At 37.8% G+C, this 18,718-nt stretch overlaps 1 protein-coding gene across 5 annotated transcripts in view; it reads right to left on the minus strand.

The window, feature by feature from the left end:
* The window catches only part of LOC126092382 (anillin-like), a 137,312-nt gene that overhangs the window by 112,742 nt on the left and 5,852 nt on the right, over positions 1 to 18,718 (minus strand). Inside the window, exons 2-7 of one of the 5 annotated variants that reach the window (XM_049907942.1) lie at positions 16,002 to 16,131; positions 15,059 to 15,253; positions 9,173 to 9,360; positions 5,571 to 5,738; positions 4,673 to 5,357; positions 4,347 to 4,558 (exon numbers count right to left, since the gene is read on the minus strand). In XM_049907942.1, coding sequence (XP_049763899.1) covers positions 4,347 to 4,558; positions 4,673 to 5,357; positions 5,571 to 5,738; positions 9,173 to 9,360; positions 15,059 to 15,253; positions 16,002 to 16,131 — 1,578 coding nt within the window. Of the gene's footprint in view, positions 1 to 4,346; positions 4,559 to 4,672; positions 5,358 to 5,570; positions 5,739 to 9,172; positions 9,361 to 15,058; positions 15,257 to 16,001; positions 16,132 to 18,718 lie in introns of all 5 variants that reach the window. The other 4 variants (XM_049907941.1, XM_049907943.1, XM_049907945.1 and 1 more) reach the window with 4 other exon arrangements.

An 18,718-nucleotide genomic window follows, 5' to 3' on the forward strand; every position in this document is an offset into this window, starting at 1 on the left:
CTCTCCAATTGTGCCAGCCAAATCATTATTGCTAAGCTGTTGCTAATGTCTTGTTTCCAAAACTGTGAAAGGATTCTTATCTGCCCATACATGAGTGTTGTGAAAATTCTGCACTACATTCCTGGTATCCATGTACAAAAAGCTTTCCTAGATCAACAACCAGTCTCAATAATATGTTGCACACTCTGAAAATGAAATGCATAAAGTAATTACTCTTTTAACACTTTCCACACAGTCATGTGACTCACATTCTCAGTTTCTGTTATTTCTCTGGTACTGCTGCAATTTGTGCCCTAACTATGATGAAGTAATTGAGTTTCTAAACAAAATGTTCTAACACTATTTGGTCTTCCGCAATAAGATGATGTTTTCTTGCAAGAACCTGTCTCTTCACATCTTCTTTGAAAGGTATTATTGTTTGGTAAATGTCTAATGGGAAGTTTTTCAGCATACATCTCCTGGCTTTAGCTGCACTGCAATTTGCAAGTCCATGTATCAAGTGCATGTTGCGATGAGCTATTGTAATACATTTTAGGCAGATATGTACAGTACACACTAATACACTAAGAATATGGCTGAGTGGGCATCTTAATAGCAGGGCAACACCACTCTCAAAGTTATCTTTCTCAATTCATTACTAAAAAAGTTAACTGTGTTACTCATTAAAACATTACTTCACAGCAGATTTATCAGAAGTTAAAGCCAATTGTATTAAGTTGTAATAGTAAACTTTATGTTATAGGTGTAGTGAAATGAGAAAATGAATCAATCATATTACCATTGCTTAAATAAAAATGTTTTGGTTAGGTAAGTTTAGGTAGGACATTGAAGAAAAATATGAAATAATTTTATCATTTAGTTTTACAATTATTCAGTTATCAATGTTAGAATTGAAATTCGGAGTTGGAACTTTGAGGTTCGCCGATGACATTGTAATTACGTCAGAGACAGCAAAGGACTTGGAAGAGCAGTTGAACGGAATGGACAATGTCTTGAAAGGAGGATATAAGATGAACATCAACAAAAGCAAAAGGAGGATAATGGAATGTAGTCTAATTAAATCGGGTGATGCTGCGCGAATCAGATTAGGAAATGAGACGCTTAAAGTAGTAAATGAGTTTTGCTATTTGGGGGGCAAAATAACTGATGATGGTCGAAGTAGAGAGGATATAAAATGTAGACTGGCAATGGCAAGGTAAGCGTTTCTGAAGAAGAGAAATTTGTTAACATCGAGTATAGACTTGAGTGTCAGGAAGTCGTTTCTGAAAGTATTTGTATGGAGTGTAGCCATGTATGGAAGTGAAACATGGACGATAAATAGTTTGGACAAGAAGAGAATAGAAGCTTTCGAAATGTGGTGCTACAGAATAATGCTGAAGATCAGATGGGTAGATCACGTAACTAATGTGGAGGTACTGAATAGAATTGGGGAGAAGAGGAGTTTGTGGTACAACTTGACCCGAAGAAGGGATCGCTTGGTAGGACATATTCTGAGGCATCAAGGGATCACCAATTTAGTACTGGAGGGCAGCATGGAGTGTAAAAATCGCAGAGGGAGACCAAGAGAGGAATACACTAAACAGATTCAGAAGGATGTAGGTTGCAGTAGGTACTGGTAGATGAAGAACCTCGCACAGGTTAGAGTAGCAAGGAGAGCTGCATCAAACCAGTCTCTGGACAGAAGACCACAACAACATGTTAGAATCAGACAGGAGCTACCATCAGGTGCATATTTCCCTTCACGAACACTGACATGTTAAATTTTTCATCCAACAGCGAGGCCCGTTTAGGAGAGAAAATGTCTCTGCCCACAGAAGAAAAGTCTGTTCAACTGCAGCACTTGAGGACATAGGGGATTATATTTAATAAATAAATTCACTAAAACCTGTTCCCAAGAAATGCCGCATAGTTGAATAATTCTTTTAATTTCATGTCCAGCCACGTTTTGACTAGACTCTGGGCTTTAGTTTTTACAGCTGTGTGACAACTAGGCCTCTCTTTAGATTGAATGACAGACATAAAAAAAAGTCTTCCTCTTTGTCTTCGTTGTTGCTGTTTGCGCCACTGCCACATCAAGGTATATCAACAACACCTGTCGGCAGCTGAGGTTGTCAGTTAGTCATCAAGTATCTTTGTCCTTTGAATTTTCAGCGGCTTCGTGCATCAAAGCCTCTACTACAACATTTTCCATTCATTTTCTTACTATTTCCCCTCGACTGTTGTAATACATTTCCAGCCATTTTAACTGGACCTTTGGATGAAAATCCGCAGCAAGTTTACTATGCATTGGTCCACATTAGCTTGAGACACACTGTTGCCAATTGCTGCAGAGCCAAAAGATTCACCAATGCTTCTCTGTCATATTCTTTTAACCAGATTACAGCTACTGACTCTGCTGTCAATATCTGAATGCCCAAGACTGATATTTGTTTATGGATTCCCTCGACCACACTCTGCCCTCACTGTTTCTTCAAGTTGCACATATCGCGATTCATGTGCTTTCCTTATATGTTGTTTGAAATTGTTAAGGCTTAAAGGGTGAGCTCTAATTTTTTTCTTTCCTTTTTCTTTCTTTTACAAAAGCACAGTTTGCAGTCAATAAGTATTTGTTCTCCCAATCTGAATACAAAATTAACATAATCATTGAAATGAGGCCATGGATTGTCATCAGTTGTACAGCTGGAATCCAATTCCCTGATTTAGTTTCCACAGTCAATTCACTAACAAAAAATAGTTATTAATGCAAACTCTGTACAGAAACAACAATAAACACCCAACATCTAGTTATTCTCATTCACATCTGAATGTTTACATCAATCGGGCTCACCCCCGCCTAGCCACACAATTATATGAGCTGAAATGGGCAGAACATGATTTCCGCAAGACACAGCATCATTTTTGTCATAAATAGTAGGTACTGAATTAACTTTAAAGTTAATCCATTACTCAAATATTAACATTGTTAGTCAATGATTAATGGTCTTGTGAACAGCTATGGGTGTCATGCACATGACTGCAAGTCAGACACAACATGTAACTCTCCAGCTGAGATCACTAACGCAAGCTAGTTCAGTGGTGCTCATCTGTAAATAGCCAATTCAATTTCTGTTGTGGATAGAATAGCTCTACAAAAGAGATTTGTTTATTTGCTAGAAACATGGCAACTGAGATAAACTAAGAAGGGTTTGACTTACACTTCCCAAAACAAATTACATCTGGGGAGGGGAGGGGGGGGGGGGGGGGGGGGGGGGGGGGGAGGGGAGGGGGGGGGGGGGGGGGGGGGGGGGAGAGACCCACCTGCAAAACGAAGCTGGAAATATGAAAACAAAAAGAGAGATGTGCAGCAAACATGTAACCACAAAAAAGTGTCTGTAACTAAGAAAATAAATAGTACTATATGTATATATGAACTCTTCTGCCTCAAGTCCTCTACTCATTCCCAACTGTTTCCCACATATTAGTTAACACCCTGCATTTTAACAACATTACAAAACCTCTTAACTCCCATGTAATAAGTTGTGCATATGAAACCTCAAACTTATTCTATGGTAAAGAGCGCAAGAAGCTACAACTTTTGCTACCAGTGATGTAACAGAATTAACTAAATACTTCCGTAATCAGGACCGCAAGGTGAAAGTCACTGCATCTTAATTACTCCAATTTAGAACAGGCAGTTCTCACCACACCAATGCAAATAATGTATGTAACATCTCAATAACAGCAACTGACAGCTATAAATTTCTGGGTATGTACGTTGATGAAATATGTAGTGGATAAAGAACATTAATTTTGTATTTGGAAAACCCAGTAGTCGTTTACAACACCTCAGCCAGCACATAAAGTCAATTACTAGCCAACTTCAAAAATAGTGCGCTAAGGAATGATCTGCCCCCTTTGAAACTATGGGGCCGAATTGTGGGGCTGTGTAACTGATTTTCATGCGAAAAGAATATGACTGTTACAGAAAAGGGCAATAAGAAACACAGGATATGCCATACAGAATCTTAATAAATTAACAATCTCTAAACAATATATAAGGGGAACAATTTTAAATTAACTTAAAATGTTTTCTGATAGAAAAATGTTTATACAAATTCAATGGATTTTAAGGCACAACTTTCTGTATGAGCCAGCAGCATATCAACTGTACAGTAATAAGAGTATAAAACAGATATAAGATGCAACAATTGTTTTATGCAACATATTCTGCAATTATAACTACTGTTAAAATATTATTTCTGAAGTTTGCAGCAGCCATCATTTTGATAGCTCCATGCAAAGAAAATGTAAATAAATCTTAAGTAAACTGCTTTACATCATTAACAGTCTTTTATTCAGGTACTTACTGCGTTACTATTTGACTGAGTGTCGTTAGGAATAAATCTGGAATCTAATACTACAGATCCAATCTGTTTATTTCTGTTCCAGCGATTCTGTAACATCTCTAGTTCTTTCTGTCTTTCGGAAGGTACATTCTGAAGAACTGGACTTCCTTTGCCATTAATAGCTCCAGTTTCAAAAAGCTGCTTGCTGGCCAGTACTTTGTTCTGAGGTATATCTAAAATAAATGTGTAGTATGAATATATAGGATCAGAACAACAGAAAATACCACAATAATTAAAATTTTGTTAAAATATTTACTTAATGTATTGCAGATGTAATGTATAATTACCATTTTTTATTGGAGATAATTTTGGCTGTTCTACTGGCTTCTGAACAATTCCAAAATTTCCTAGCCTTGTCCATTGTGTTGCAGAGCTGGATTTTTCAGGTGAAAATTTCTTGCTGGTTATTGAATCCTGTTGTGTTTTATTTAAGTATTTTGTAGGAACAGCCATTGAAAAAGCAGTTTTGGGAATGAGGGCTTGACCCTTATTCTTCTCAAACAGAGCGAGGCGCTCAGCTACTGACAGTTCAATTGGATCCTTTGTCAACTGCTTCTCAGGGCTTCCAGACTCAAAAACTGCTGCTTTATGTAGAACAGAACCCTTCTTGGGAGACATTTGTGCATGATTAGAAACACTCTTTAACTCTATTTTTGACACCTCAACTTTCTGAGGACTGTGTCCCTGTTTCCAAAACATTGATGGTTTTTCACGGGGGCTAATAACCTTGGCAGAATTACAAAGCTGTGACACACCCATTACTGGGCTGCGAGTTACTTTTGCATTTGTCACCGAAACAGATTTTTTTGGACTAATTTCACTGGGCTCTTGTTTCTCCTTGATGTCACTGAGGACAGCTGAAGGTTTTGTTGCTGGCTTCATAGAAGTGCTCTTCCCATCCTGTGAAGAATGTTTGGAAAAATCATACACTAGTCTAGAATTAGAGACAGTGCGTTCAAATCCTTGAGCTTCCTGCAAAATGAGATGGAGGAAGAAGTCTCTGTAACCTAATATTAAAGATATTATACCTAATATTTATAAACTCAATATAGAATTACATCTATTTTATTAACAATATCTGAATGTGTGTGCACTATCACTAAGTAACCTTCAAGAATGACGACTTCTTTCTGTCAAATTTACTTTAAAGCAGCAGTTTTAAAATTAGTTTGTCTGTGTTCTTACCAGGGTTTCCAGAATTGCTTTATCCCATACAATGTTGGCATCACTGCCTTTTCTATCAACAAGCTTGTTTTTCTGGATTGCGTTCAATGGTTTTATTTGCAGTTTTTGGTCTGTGTAACTATTAATGATGTGAGATGTTTGTTCCAAGCCTGAAATTTTCCTATCAGTCTGGCAAAGACAGAAAAAATTGTATTTATCTAAATTTAAAACATCAATCATAAATGCACTTCATATATTTGTAATGCAGATGTAAGGCATCCTTAACATGAAATCTGTGATAGTTTAAAACTGTGTGTCAAACCATGGCATGGACATAATTTTACAGTGTATATCCTGCCAAAAGTTGAAGAATTTTCTTTTCAGATAGATACAAACTATTAAGTGAACAGCAGATCAGCAGCAGTGAAAGCGGATAAGCAAACCACAGGGCAATTTTATGACTTTTATGGTTAAATAACAGATTCTAGTGTGCCGTTTTCAAGTTTACCACAGATAAATATCAACATTCTAAGTTATATACCATCACATGTTTATTTCCTAATTAAATAATAATAATATCATTACTACTACTACTATCACCACCACCACCACTATTAACATAACCTGATCAAACAATGTGTGCACCCTGGAAACTAATGTTACATATTGGAACAATGTGACAAGTACTTTTTCTGATAGTATCTTTCTACTGTAGTCTTTTGGAGTCCTTCACAGAAAGGAGAATCATTGTCTAAGATTAAACCAACTCTTGTTGGTTCTACCGGCAAGTATTTTGCTGTGTGTGTGTGTGTGTGTGTGTGTGTGTGTTTAAACTTCTTTCTTCTTCGTTTCCATGGCTTAATCTTCAGAAGTGTATGTTCCGGTTGTAAGCATTCTTGTTAAATGCTTGTTCCATTAGTTAGTGTACTTCATTATTTCTTGATTTAAATCAAATCTGTTTAGTTCTTTCCTGATTCCCCTTCTTATCCAGTAAAGTGTAGTTAGACGTTGCTCTCAGAGATCTCATCTCTGTACTGTATATCATTTTGATGCGTCATTTTATATGTGTGAAGCATTCATAACCATGCAACACTGGTACTGCCACATTTTATATACGTTAAGCAATGTACTGTTTATGCTAATTTTAAAATGCCAACTGATAGTGCTGCATGGATATTAGAATTTCTGTAACAGCGTATGCATATCATCTAATGTATAGTGTTACACCCAAGTGAAAGAAATTATCTAACTTTTTGTTCTGCTTCATTTTTAATGATAATTTTGACCCTAATTGAGATTTTTCTATCAACTGTGTTGTGAAAACAATCCACGTTTACAGAAACAATTTAATATGACAATTCCTTTTGTATTATCTGTACATATATTTTGTATGCTCTGTGCAGCACACTTATAACTCTGCAATTTCAGGTTTTAGTTTTATCTAGCTTTTTAATACAGTACAAAGGAGAAATATAGAACAGTCATACTGTGGCATAGCTGCCCACCACCGCTTGACAAACAATTCACTTGTTATGACTGTTACAGCTGAGTGGTCAGCGTGGCAGAATGCCATGCAAGGGACCCACGTTCGATTCTCAACCAGGTCGGAATTTTTCTCTGCTCAGGGGCTGTGTGGTGAACTGTCTTCTTCGTAATTTCATTCACATGACATGCAAGTCACCAAAGTGATATCAACTAAAAAGACTTGCACCACATGACTGGTCTACCACACTCATTTCATTTCATAAGAAGGCTGGAGACAAGCCATGGGCGTGACCTGTGTAACTGTAATTGATGAAAAACTTAATAATAAAGTCCTACTATTGCCTTTCCAATAGTGTATTTACTTTGTCAAAATACATTCTGAAACACAGCTTCATCATCAAGGCTCCCTTCAGTTAAATGATAGGCCTGTGCTTCAAAGTTTATACCAGCAAAGTCAACTGCACTTGAAAACAGTGTAGACTGACTTTGTTATTAAATTTTCCATTCAATTCAATGTCTCAGTTTTGCCAAGAATAGCCACTATGGTCAACCATGGAAACTGTAATTAAGATTCATAATCAGCAAGGTGACAGAATGTTACAAATTTTCAGCTGTATGATGTTATAGAGCTTGCCTTTGAGCTAGTAATTGTTTTTGTCACACAACAAATGACAGGAATCAGACAAACAAGGAAGAATGTGCATGCTGGTTCAAACATTTAAAGAGCTTTGGCTTTTGATACTGTGTCACTATAGTATTTCGCAGTGACAAGACATTACACTACTATGACTACTGCTGCCCTTTAAAGACAGCTACATTCAATTTATCATAAATCTGCAGGAAAGACTACACTAGCATAAAACGCTATCACAACTAACTAGTATGGTCATACACTTACGAGGGAAGCACTGACTACATTTACTTCTACATACTCCATAAACCACCATGTGGTGTATGGCAGATGATATTATGTACCATTACTGGTCATTTCCTTTACTGTTCCTCTCGCAAATGCATCATGGGAAAAATGACTGTACAAGCCTGTGTATGAGCCCTAATTTCTCTCATCTTACCTTTGTGGCCCTTACATAAAATGGACGTTTGCAGCAGCAGTAGAATAGTTCTGCAGTCAGCCTCAAATGCCAACTCTCTAAATTTTCTCAATAAAGCTGACAATAAAACATCTTTTATCCGGAGGAGGACGATGGAGCTGCCAGCTTAAATTCTAAGTGAAACACTGATGTACAGAGATGAAATGACTGTATTCATTTATAGCCAACATTATAACTTTGAAATTACAGTAAGATTCAAAGGAAGAATAAAACCTGTTATCAGTCATGCTGTAGTAAGTTTGACCTGACAACTGATGGGACAACAGACCAGCCAGGACCTCTTCAAAGGTACAATACCATCTCAGCAGTTGTCTCAATTTAAGAGAAACATGAGCAAACTAAGTAGGGTTAGCCCAATGGAGATCTGAACCCTGCTACTCCCAAGCGAAAGGTCAGTGCCTCAATCACCTTTTTCTGTCAGGGAAAGAGTAGAACTCTCCTGACACTTCAATTTTTAATCGTTTCTCAGTTTCTCACAGCACACAATGTTGGCATTATTCCTTGACAGTGTAAACCTATAACAGTGATTACCTTTAGGAGTTCAAAAGTTTACATACACCACCATTACAAACTATCTATAAATATCTTTCAATAAAGTCCAGCCTCCATCTCTATGAGTTTAGCTGATATTTTCATTGTTCCCTGCAGCCCCTTATCTTCACTGCCCTCACAAACTCAGAACTACAACTAGAAACCAAACTACCTTCTTTTGCAAGCCAAGCCAAAAACTCTTAGCTACCACAGCCAAGAGCGCACCCATTTTATAATGGCCATTTTCAGTAATAAAAATTGATCTTTGTAAATATTTTGGTCTTACTACTGTCTATGAAGTATCTATATGATATAAATAGTGAATGGATGCTTGTACACATGTAATATGAATACGATGAAAAACAGCCGACCAGTTGCAACTGGTCGGCTGTTTTTCATCTTATTACGTGGAACCGTTGCTGTTACGCAGCTATGTTTAAAATAATGTAATATGAATACAATAGAAAATGCTTTCATGGAGAAATTGAAACTTACCTTTTTCTCAGAACTGTTGGTAAGTTGTGGGTGACTTAAATCATCCTCCCACTCATTTATTGTGTTTGCTAGAGCAGCTAATCTATTCAGTCTTGTTGTGCTCTTAACTGGCTTCATATCTTCCTCTTCTTCAGCAGTAAAAGTTTCTTCAGTTCTATGAATTGGTGACGAAATATTTGCCTCTTCCTCTACACGTTTTGGAGAAAACAACAGATAAACTATTTGAAAACTCTATGAAAACACAAATTCAAACAATGGAAAACCCAGGATGAAATAATGACAATATTTTGAAAAGGATAGATTGCTATTCACCATGCAGTGGAGTTGTTGAGACAAAGACAGGCGCAACAAACATACTGCTAAAAACACACACACACACACACACACACACACACACACACACACACACACACACACACACACACACACACACACACACACAAGACCACTGTCTCTGCAGCTCTTCTTTACTAGCTCGCCAACTGTGAATGGTTTTTTCTGTTGGTGGAGGAAAAAAATGCCAATCAGCTGCTCTGTTTCCATGTTGTTCCGAATATGCTATTACTTTCAAGTTATTGCCTGCACCATATGAATACCTTTTATTTTTTTCCATTATGAAACTAGCTACTAAGAAAAATATTGTACTGTTATCAATAACACGAATCACTTTCAATTCAAGTTTACTGGCACCTTAGGCTGCAATGACACATCACATCATAGGCTAGACAGTGCTCTGAGTTTGTGATGGTGGATGGGGAGAGAAACAGTGTTAGCAAACTTGTGAATCCCCACAGAAACACATGTTCACTGCATCAGTACACTGCTGCCGCCAGATGAATCCAATGTTGCCAGATAGAGATAGGTTACCTGCAGTATCGAATATATGGCCATTTTTAAGACTGGCGGGAGGGGAGGGCATATGAAGGAAGCAACAGTCTGCAGTGAAAATAATCTGTTTACTACCAAATACAAGCACAAGAACTTTTCACCCTCTGACAATAATTCTTCCTCACTAAATGGTAAAAAAAGGAAATTTTCTGGTAGTCTGGAGTATGTAGTTTGTTTAAAATGGCATAGAGAAACCAACTTACAGAACAGCTTGCATGATCTTCTGTTGGGACTTTAGATCAACAATCCTTGTGACGTTACAGTTACTGTGCAATACATATAAATTGACCAAGGAGTGAGGGGTTTTAGTTGATGAGCAGTATATTTCGCACAAGTAGTGAAGTGATGGCCGAGCCAGGCAGATAGATGAGGACTGAGCAGATGGAGCAATCTGAGCAAGAACCTGAGAAGGTATATGGTCAGCCAATTCATTGATGTTGCCTGGAATTTCTGATGAGGGGTAAAACTAAGAAAACACATGGTCATGGACACTAGCAGCTTAGTGAAGTTCGTGCTGTATTTGAGACTATAATCTATATGTTGTAGTGTAACATGTTGATATGGAACCACCTTTCACATCTTCCTATTAAACAGATGAAAGATGTTCATGGGGAAACATAATTTAGATAAGTATTATAGAAAGAACTTGTCACTGTGAACACATTTGTTTGATATAAGTACAGATGTGAGCAGAGAAGTATGTACACAGAGCATCAACAGGTGCAACAGCAATTGAAAGTCGCGACCTGTGATTGAGGGGTCGCTTATCATTTGGCATCCTGGCTTGGTGGTGGTGTGGGCAGTACACAACAGTGGTTAGCGACACTGGCTACATCCCAATAATGTTCTGTAATCTGTCATTTACTTCTGTGGTAATGTTTTTAGCACTTCTGTCATAAGCTTAGCTATATAAAAACAGTCTAATACAGATCTATAAAGCCGATGTTGTAATCATTTAATGAGAGAAGCAAAATGCAGAAGAGTTTATTAAGAGTGGTTACACAATTTCGTGGCTAGCTGCCATAGATGTGAGCTCCCTTAGAGCCCTCGGACTTCTGCAGATGGACAAGCTACAGGGTACAATGAGTGGCACTGCATAGCAGGCCCACAGCAGCAAGAAACTACAAGAAAGTGACCGTACAAAACTAATGCTGGTAAAAGTTAGTTATCATGAAGAGTATCAGGATGACAGAGCATTAGTTAAGTTGTTGAATCAGTTACAACCCATAACCTGAGCCACCAACACTTCAATATTCACCAAAAGCACTAAAATTGCTTCTAAAAGAACTACAGAAAATTTTAAGAAAGAAATGCAATCACAATAAAAAGGCAATTCATATAAAATTTTCACTTTATCGTTTTTATCAAATAAGTTATTAACATTTCTATATGAATCGACATATGCAAATATGCCATCAATGCACACAATACACCATCTGTTGACACATGAAATCTGATAGGAAATGAATACATTTGACATTTGGCTTAAATATACAAGCTTTTTATTAAAAATAAAATTATGATTACTGTTACTGCGTGCAAAAAAGTCCTCTGTACCTACACAAAATGGTTAGCCTATGCATGAATAGTTAATAACAGTGTTTTAATTGTCTGTGCTTCATTACACGAGGAAATTGCATATTAATATTTGTCAGAAAGTGTTTTGAGCAACTTACTGCAGAATGTGGAACCGGTATATGTAAGGAAAGGCCAACTGACTAGCAACTGATGTTCCAGTTTTACCAAATGTAGCATGTGATATTTTAAAATTAAAATAGTCTTGATGGCAGTAGAATATTTATTAAACATGGAAACTGGCTTTGGTCAATAGCGATCATCCTCAGACCATACTCACTATGATGGTAGGTGGTGACAGTGAATGGAGCAGGTATTGTGGATGTACTACAGTCAATTGCTGGACTTGAGAAGTTCAGTTTTCAAATGTTACATATCAAAAATGTAAATTGGTCTGAATATATGAAAACCGAAAACCGGTATAGAATTAGATTTTGAATGGTGGTCAGGCATATAAAAGCTCTTTTGACTAGATACGTTAGTTTCGTGACATAGCTGTGGAGGGAGTATGCAAAACAGGTATCGTGGTCTTACAGTGACTGTCAGATAAACTGGCAATTCCTTGTGTAGGCTATGAGTCATGTGTGTGATAAAGTGTTAGTGTAGAATGCAGCTAGATACTGCACTCAGTACATCAGTTTACAATTTCTGAATTAATACAGACTTTTGAGACTGAATGTTGGGGTGCACTATTTAATGTAGGGAATTTGTTCAGGATTATGCATTGCAGCATTGTACGATTCCATAGGCACACATGTTAAATAAGGCCTGTATCTACATCTACATGACTACTCTGCAATTCACATTTAAGTGCTTGGCAGAGGGTTCATCGAACCACAATCATACTATCTCTCTACCATTCCACTCCCGAACAGCGCACGGGAAAAACAAACACCTAAACCTTTCTGTTCGAGCTCTGATTTCTCTTATTTTATTTTGATGATCATTCCTACCTATGTAGGTTGGGCTCAACAAAATATTTTCGCATTTGGAAGAGAAAACTGGTGACTGAAATTTCGTAAATATATCTCGGCGCGACGAAAAACGTCTTTGCTGTAATGACTTCCACACCAACTCGCGTATCATATCTGCCACACTCTCTCCCCTATTACGTGATAATACAAAATGAGCAACCCTTTTATGCACCCTTTCGATGTTCTCCGTCGATCCCACCTGGTAAGGATCCCACACCGCACAGCAATATTCTAACAGAGAGCGAACGAGTGTAGTGTAAGCTGTCTCTTTAGTGGACTTGTTGCATCTTCTAAGTGTCCTGCCAATGAAACGCAGCCTTTGGCTCGCCTTCCCCACAATATTATCTATGTGGTCTTTCCAACTGAAGTTGTTCGTAATTTTTACACCCAGGTACTTAGTTGGATTGACAGCCTTGAGAATTGAACTATTTATCGAGTAATCGAATTCCAACGGATTTCTTTTGGAACTCATGTGGATCACCTCACACTTTTCGTTATTTAGCGTCAACTGCCACCTGGCACACCATACAGCAATCTTTTCTAAACCGCTTTGCAACTGATACTGGTCTTACTACTTACTAGACGGTAAATTACAGCATCATCTGCGAACAACCTAAGAGAACTGCTCAGATTGTCACCCAGGTCATTTATATAGATCAGGAACAGCAGAGGTCCCAGGACACTTTCCTGGGGAACACCTGATATCACTTCAGTTTTACTCGATGATTTGCCGTCTATTACTATGAACTGCGACCTTCCTGACAGGAAATCACGAATCCAGCCGCACAACTGAGACGATACTCCATAGGCCCGCAGCTTGATTAGAAGTCGCTTGTGAGGAATGGTGTCAAAAGCTTTCTGGAAATCTAGAAATATGGAATCAACTTGAGATCCCCTGTCGAAAGCGGCCATTACTTCGTGCGAATAAAGAGCTAGCTGCGTTGCACAAGAACGATGTTTTCTGAAACCATGCTGATTACGTATCAATAGATCGTTCCAAAAATGGCTCAAATGGCTCTGAGCACTATGGGACTCAACTGCTGTGGTCATAAGTCCCCTAGAACTTAGAACTACTTAAACCTAAGTAACCTAAGGACAGTACACAACACCCAGCCATCACGAGACAGAGAAAATCCCTGACCCCGCCAGGAATCGAACCCGGGAACCCGGGCGTGGGAAGCGAGAACGCTACCGCACGACCACGAGATGCGGGCAATAGATCGTTCCCTTTGAGGTGATTCATAATGTTTGAATACAGTATATGCTCCAAGACCCTACTGCAAACTGACACACTGCTTGCTCTGAACTCACTGCTATTTCAAAAAACGTGTTTGCTTCACTGAGTAAAAATTTTAGCCTCTGTAAGGCCACCATTCTGTATAATATGTTGACTTTGAGAAAATAAAATTGAGACTAAATTTCAGAACCTGTGTCCGCAAACAGTGTCTAGCCGCTGAGGTCAGACTGGGCAGAGACAGTGGTCTCGTACAAGTGTTTTTGTTTCTTGTTTGCGTACACATGTGTGGTCTACTTCAAAAGAAAGCCTTCTTGCTGAAAGCTTATGAGTTTAGCAGTCTTTATGTTGTGCATGTTTGCCACTAAGCATTTCCACTATATGGTGAGTAGCAAGCTATCCTTTTCATAATATCATCATATTTAATCCTGGATTTTCCATGGTTAAATTTAATGAAGTATTGAACTTTACAGTTTTATTACCATAAACCCACTGTGGTACATTGCACTGGTTTCATCTCATGTGGGGTTAGAATGGTTGTAGCACATTAAGTTTCACCCTCATGAAGACAATCATCATATACAGGTGAACACTGGTTTCATCTCATGTGGGGTTAGAATGGTTGTAGCACATTAAGTTTCACCCTCATGAAGACAATCATCATATACATCATCATATACAGGTGAAACATAACTACTTAGACAACAAAATTTTGCAGTCAACCACAGTATGCACTTATTTGGACAACTTCAAATGGTTCAAATGGCTCTGAACCCTATAGGACTTAACATATGAGGTCATAAGTCCCCTAGAACTTAGAACAACTAAAACCTAACTAACCTAAGGACATCACACACATCCATGCCCGAGGCAGAACTCGAACCTGTGACCGTAGCAGTCGCACGGTTCCGGACTGAAGCGACTAGAACTGCTCAGCCACCGCGGCCGGCTATTTGGACAACTGAGAAACAGAAACTAGAAATGATTAATGAATTAGTGAGTGTTGTTCTTTTTAATGTTTATACGCCAAATTGTTTCTTGCAGGATGTAGTACAAAAAGATCTAGTAGCACAGGAATTCGTGAGTATTACTTGGTTTGTTTATCATTCCACTTTCTTCACAAGAAAGCCTCTGCTATGATGTAACATATGCCTTCTCATAGGAAAGAAGATGCCAACTGGTAATTAAATTAAGATTTAAAATATTAATTCTTACCTGAATACAATGCACCGAGTCGCCTTAACCGCATTTTAGCAGTGTCTCTGATGGCTACCACTGCACGGCTTTCGTTTTCTGGTGTTTTACAGTTTTCCTTGCCTTTACTTTCCACACTAACAATATGAGGCCTTGTTGGTGAAACACTGATACCCTTAATGTTTTCCACATTGCAGGGGCCATTTAACATAAATTCTACTGAAATGAAATAACTGAGTAATTCATCTCAAATGGGAATGTATTTCAAAATATATTAAGCACTCTCTAAAATTACATAGCAAAAACTAGAAATATCGTAGGGTCCAGTCTAATTTCCCTGTCACCTTCAGAACAACTGCCACTAGCTTGCACTAAACAGTTCCTGAAATTTTCCAGCTGTTTGAAGCATGTGTTAGAAGACTGTCAGCTGTAGCATGTTTAACAGTTGTCACAGTCTCACTCAGAATTATTCCAAAGTTAAAAATGTTGTCAATCAATTAGAATTTCATTTTACTAAAGTGACAAAAACTACAAGAGACAAGGTCAGGTGGAGTGACTAGGAGAGTGTGTTCATGGTCTTTGACAAAGTCACTGCAAGCAAAATCTGCACAAGCTCAAGTCCCTACTGCAGTCATATCAGTTTCACTAATCATATAAATCACTTTTGCAAATATTTCCAGAGCTTTGTATAAAGACAGTTAACCCCAATATGAAATATGAGGTGAGTATTAACACTGCTAATGGTTTAGAGTGACTATTTCAATTATTTTCATATGATGCAACAAAAGGATTTTATTCAGATTTCACCCAGTTTGGCACAGTATATTGAAAATGTAAGCCTTTAAAATATGACATAAGAAAAGAATATTATGCAGGTTTTTTTTTGATACTATTATTTGTAAATCAATCTCTCTCAGTTACCAGTTCTCAGATAGTCAAAAAGACAGTTAAAATTGAGCAATACCTTCTGCTGTCACTTTTAATTTCTGTTCTGATAAATTGCTTGTCTCTTGCAGTGGGCTTCTTCTAGTACTCTCTTCATTAGATGAATGACCCATATTCCCTTTTCGTGCTCTTGCCCTCTCTAACATTCTCTGAAAATTGAAACAACATTTTAGAACAGAGATGTCACCGTATTAAATTAATAAAGATGACAAAATCAACTCCTACCCTCCAAAGATTAAACAATCTGATTAGGCAACACACACATTACAAAATATAAAACAATTGTTACCATGAAGCCATAATAATAAAGCCTAAGTTTACACCAGCCACGGCCAAGTATCAGGTGCCTATGACAAATGCTTTAATGACTGGGAATATGTGGCAGGAGGAACAGAAATATCAAAGGATAACCACACAATGTGGAGACAGTATCATATATATGAAGTCAAAATTTATTGCACTTCAAAATTTTCCACTAGGGTTCACTTTTCATCAAGTTACTCCCGAGTTATCCACAAAAATAAACACAGCCAATCCTGAACAGGTACTTTCATGCTAATCTGCTGTGGCATTGAAAGAGGAGGAGAAAAGTTCCAAAGAATATCTCTAAGTGTGACTAGTGAAGTGGATGGAGGAGATTGGAAAGAGAAAATGGACTGTCTTGCTAAAATGGCAAAAAGAGGTAGGTGTTAAAATGGTTCACTGTGAGAGCACACGGATTATAAAATTTGCATTATGCATGGCTGCTTCCAAAGTAGGCTATAATCAAACTAGGCAGTGTCCTCAGATGCCAAAATGTAGTTAGCACTGAATTTTTGGACCAAGATAAAGGAGATTACAAACATTTTCTTTCGACTGAAATATGTAATAACATAAATGTGAAAAAATTTACCACTGTTTTGCTGCTCTTCTTTTTATGGTTAAATGCAGCAATTATAAGCATGCAAACTGGATGAGACCACATCAAACTAACCAACCTCAGTTAAATTAGGTAATGTTTAGACACAGCCTATTATCACTCGTACCTTAAACGACAAATTCTCTTAACCTTTCAAGTGAATTGATTTGTTTCAGTATGTCCTGGTAATATTAAATTACTAATCATCAAAGCTGCTTTTGAAAGTAACTGGCCTCAGCTTCTGCAGTTGGTTCATGTTTGGTCTGTAAAGTGACGCAAATCAACTTATGGTTATACAAATAGCTTACGAGAGGCACAAGCTCCTATCCCTTACGATTCTGCTGAACATTACTCATTTGTGCTTAATATGAAACTAAGTCTTATGACTGGATCAAGTCACAGTGCATCATTCTGTTGTATACTACAATGATGATAATCCTAAACTCAAATAGGAATTATATCTCCATTTATGGCTGTTAGAACGCAATACGGTAACATGTAATGTTTTCCAGTTAACAGTGATCTTGGTAGCAAAGGAAAAATTGCCTAATATAAAGATGTTTTATGATTCTTGTGGCAATGCTGCACAATATGAAAACCACCTAAAACTTTCAGTATTTGTTAACTACATACGTGCTGTCAAATATTGAAAAATAAAATAAGGATGTGAAAGTTAAAAATTAAACAGAATTGATTGTTTCTACATCTGCATCTACATGGATACTCTGCAAATCACATTTAAGTGCCTGGCAGAGGGTTCATTGAACCACCTTCACAATTCTATATTATTCCAATCTCGTATAGCGCACGGAAAGAATGAACACCTATATCTTTCCGTACGAGCTCAGATTTCCCTTATTTTATCGTGGTGATCATTCCGCCTTATGTAGGTCGGTGTCAACAAAATATTTTCACATTCAGTGGAGAAAGTTTGTGATTTGAATTTAGTGAGAAGATTCTGTCGCAACGAAAAACACCTTTGTTTTAATGATTTCCTGCCCAAATCCTGTATCATTTCTGTGACACCCTCTCCCATATTTCGCTATAATACAAAACGTGCTGCCTTTCTTTGAACTTTTTCGATGTACTCCGTCAGTCCTACCTGGTAAGGATCCCACACCGCGCAGCAGTATTCTAAAAGAGGACGGGCAAGAGTAGTGTAGGCAGTTTCCTTAGTAGGTCTGTTACATTTTCTAAGTGTCCTGCCAATAAAACGCAGTCTTTGGTTAGCCTTCCCAACAACATTTTCTATGTGTTCTTTCCAAATTAAGTTGTTCGTAATTGTAATACCTAGGTATTTAGTTGAATTTACGGCTTTTAGATTAGACTGATTTATTGTGTAACCGAAGTTTAACGAGTTCCTTTTAGTACTCATGTGGATGACTTCACACTTTTCGTTATTTAGGGGCAACTGCCACTTTTTGCACCATTCAGATATTTTTTCTAAATTGTTTATTAGTTGATAAACGACAGCGTCAACTGCAAACAACCGAAGATGGCTGCTCAGATTGTCTCCCAAATCGTTCATATAGATAAGGAACAGCAAAGGGCCCATAACACTAACTTGGGGAACGGCTGAAATCACTTCTGTTTTACTCTATGACTTTCCGTCAATTACTATGAACTGTGACCCCTCTGACAGGAAATCGCAAAACCAGTCACATAACTGAGACGATATTCCATAAGCACGCAATTTTACTACGAGCCACTTGTGTGGTACAGTGTCAAAAGCCTTCCGGAAATCCAGGAATATGGACTCGATCTGAAATCCCTTGTCAATAGCACTTCATGTGAATAAAGAGCTAGTTGTGTTTCACAGGAACGATGTTTTCTAAACC

Source organism: Schistocerca cancellata, chromosome 7 (genome assembly GCF_023864275.1).
Source record: "Schistocerca cancellata isolate TAMUIC-IGC-003103 chromosome 7, iqSchCanc2.1, whole genome shotgun sequence".
Lineage (NCBI taxonomy): Eukaryota > Metazoa > Arthropoda > Insecta > Orthoptera > Acrididae > Schistocerca > Schistocerca cancellata.